This window comes from Colossoma macropomum, unplaced genomic scaffold (assembly GCF_904425465.1).
Source record: "Colossoma macropomum unplaced genomic scaffold, Colossoma_macropomum, whole genome shotgun sequence".
In the NCBI taxonomy this organism is placed as follows: Eukaryota; Metazoa; Chordata; class Actinopteri; order Characiformes; family Serrasalmidae; genus Colossoma; species Colossoma macropomum.
The window spans coordinates 664,538-667,500 of NW_023495007.1; the positions used below are offsets into that span (position 1 = coordinate 664,538).

General features: G+C 38.9%; 1 protein-coding gene across 2 annotated transcripts in view; it reads right to left on the reverse strand.

Moving 5' to 3' along the window:
- Window positions 1–890: 890 nt before the first annotated feature.
- Window positions 891–2,963, reverse strand: part of ints2 (integrator complex subunit 2) — a 20,483-nt gene continuing 18,410 nt past the window's right edge. For both annotated transcript variants that reach the window (XM_036561033.1, XM_036561032.1), the window contains 5 exons: window positions 2,819–2,963; window positions 2,500–2,607; window positions 2,237–2,342; window positions 1,913–2,089; window positions 891–1,687 (listed from right to left, as the gene is read on the reverse strand). The exon at window positions 2,819–2,963 is cut by the window's right edge and continues 179 nt beyond it. In XM_036561033.1, coding sequence (XP_036416926.1) covers window positions 1,506–1,687; window positions 1,913–2,089; window positions 2,237–2,342; window positions 2,500–2,607; window positions 2,819–2,963 — 718 coding nt within the window. In that variant the 3' untranslated portion in view covers window positions 891–1,505. The remainder of the gene's footprint in view (window positions 1,688–1,912; window positions 2,090–2,236; window positions 2,343–2,499; window positions 2,608–2,818) is intronic.

Sequence of the window (2,963 nt, forward strand, 5' to 3'; positions counted from 1 at the left end):
CAAAAAATATTTTTCTTAAGCATACTCAGAAAACAAATGCGCAGTATAGCATATATATGCAATATTCATATCTATGTATATATGAATATGCGTATCTAATATACTGCGATTTTTTTCTTAGTATGATCTATATATTTTGTCTTAAAGCAAATGTGAGTACCGCTCGAGCCCGATTAAGACCACTACACTCTTTTCCTAGCCTTGTCTTGGTTCACCTTTTTAGTCATCACGTACTTGTACTGATGCTTTAAGCATGTTCATGAAGGTGCACTCTACTGTGGTTGAAAATCAGGGCTCTGCTTTTTTTGTTCTTTAGAAAAAAAATACCAAAAGAAAAAAAAAATCTCACCCCGCATTACTAGCCAAATGGCTGAATTTATTCCAATCTAGTGCCACTCACAGGGTGATGGGGTTTTTGTCAATTTACTGCAAAATTTCAAATGACAAACATTTAACATTGCTTAAAGGAACAGTTGTATAAATATATATAAATACATAGTTTTATAGAAACAATCGAAGAAGGCTTTGAAACATTCTTTGCCAAAGAGAGAATCACTATTATACTGGCCACAGGCCCCGCTGGCATTTGACTTGCTTGCCTTTCAGAGAAGCTCTTTGCACGGTGCAAACTGAACATCTGTTTTAATACGTAGCAAGAGTGCCCCCAAATGGCTGACAAGCGTATCTCACTGTAAAATTTACGTCACTGATGACGAGCAAAATCGTCAATATAAGCACTATTCCACTAAGTGGTTGATCTTAATCTAGAATCAGACTTCACATTTTCAAATAAATGTTCTACAAGTGTTACAAGTTAAATGGTCCCTCCTATGTTCATATGCACTTGCAAGATCTTGGTTTTAAGATAAGCAACACGATTTCTATGAAGGTATGTTTGGAGTTCAAAGTTTTATTACAAATGTTCAAAAATAAGGCAGAATACAATACAAAACCAGAACATTTCAACACTCCAGATTTCACACTTGGAGAATAACATGATTTAGACAACAGGAATAATCTTTATAAAGCAGTCTAGAAAACAGACCAATAACACTAGCCACCACTGAATGCAAGCAACACGCTCGTAAGTAAAAACAGTGTGACAAACACTACCACCCCATACATGTCACTGTTTTGAGGAAACCTCCAAAACCAGTTTTCTGGAGAAAACTTATCTGCTCTTCTATTATTAGCCGCCAATAATAGAATCAGAAGTTGATTTTTTTGTTCAGTATATAACCGTGCAGCAGATCTATGGGTTATTGTACTAAGAAACATTTTCTTGCCTTTATAAAAGGGCAACTCAGCACTAAACTTAAAGAACTTTTACCAGTTACCATAATTTCTGTCTTACTGCCTTAGATATTATTTTCTTTAATGAATTATGATTTTCGGTTTAGCAACTCTAACTCTTCACTTCCACATAATGCTAGTCTAACTCGACTAGCATTACGTGGAAGTGAACATGGAAGACGACTACTTTTCCTAACCTTTGCTCCAGGTTATTAGAGTCCCTGTATACTGGACCTAATGATGTCCATGAAGGTGGCCTCTACACAGTAGCACAGCTGAACATCAGGGTCAGCCCCACTCAATTCCTCAGCGGATCTCCTAGGCAGAGCCATTTTGGACAATTCCACATCTGATCCCAGTTCTTTCTTTGTTTTCTCACTGAAATACTGCAGCCCTGAAAAAAGAAAAGGGACCATGTTTTGCAATTAGCAATGCCTTCTAATAAACACATGTAATACTGCATATCACATGCAAATTTCTCAACCTTTCTCCTTCCATTTTATTTTTTAAAAAGTCCTAAATAATCACCTCCCCTCTGGCTGGGACAATTCTAATGAAAAACCTAGGTAAACTAAGTAAACGTTGAATAAACCCAAAGCTACATTCAATGTAAACTTACTGGCAATAAATGGATCAATGTCTCGGGCCTTAGTGGCAACATCAGCAGCACACACCTGGCCCACTTGCACCAGCAAGGAGGCCACATCATCGTAGAGTGGAGGAAATGCCCGGCAGAACGACACCAAGCATGGCAAGGTGGGCATGAAGAACACAAAGCGCTTGGCATGCATCAGGACTGGGTACAGACAGTACAAAAATATATTTATTTTTAAACTTATTTACAAAGCAATGGCTTTTGTAATGTTTGGCAATAACCAAAACAGGGCAGCACTCATCATACAAGGGAAGAAAGGAGAGAAACTGACATATGCTTCATTCTTACCTGTGAGTAGAGTACCCATTACGCTTATAGCTAAACGTGCCACACTCAGAGATTTGGGCAGAGCATACTGTGTGCACAAGTGAGACAGCAGCTGGATGGCAAAAATCTGTGAGAGAAGGCAGATAAATGTAACACAACACAAAACAAATGGCAAATTTTAAATTTGCGATACCAATGTAGTCGGTCCTGTTTTTATGACTGATAAGTTACAATAAGGATAATCGACATGAACAACCAAAGGAACAGATGAATGGACAGGGTACCTGTTTCTCCAGCTGAGGCTGTGCGAGGAGCTCGGGAATGAAATCCAGGCAGATGTGCATGGAAGGAATGCCAGCTACAGTCAGAGGAAGAAGGGCCTGAGGATAACCCTGGAGAGAGAACATCCACATCACATTACAGCATTCAGCACACTCCTATTTTATCTTGGGGCAAAAAAAAAAAAAATGAAACGAACAACAGTGAACTATAATGTAAATTAATTGTAATATTGCTTTCTTTTTTGTGATTTATCACATGCAAAGTGAGAAAATGTAAGCTTCCTAACTGGTTACGGTATTCTGAGATCACCAAAGAAATTACCTGAAAGTGCACTAGTTTGGCAATGTTGGGGTCTGCAATGAACATCTGGTGCAGTAGACAGCAGATAAGGCACTGCACTTCCCTAAGGTCGCTGAGCAGCCCATCTACCTGCTGTGCCCCTTGGGCCCCCATGGATTCTGCTTTG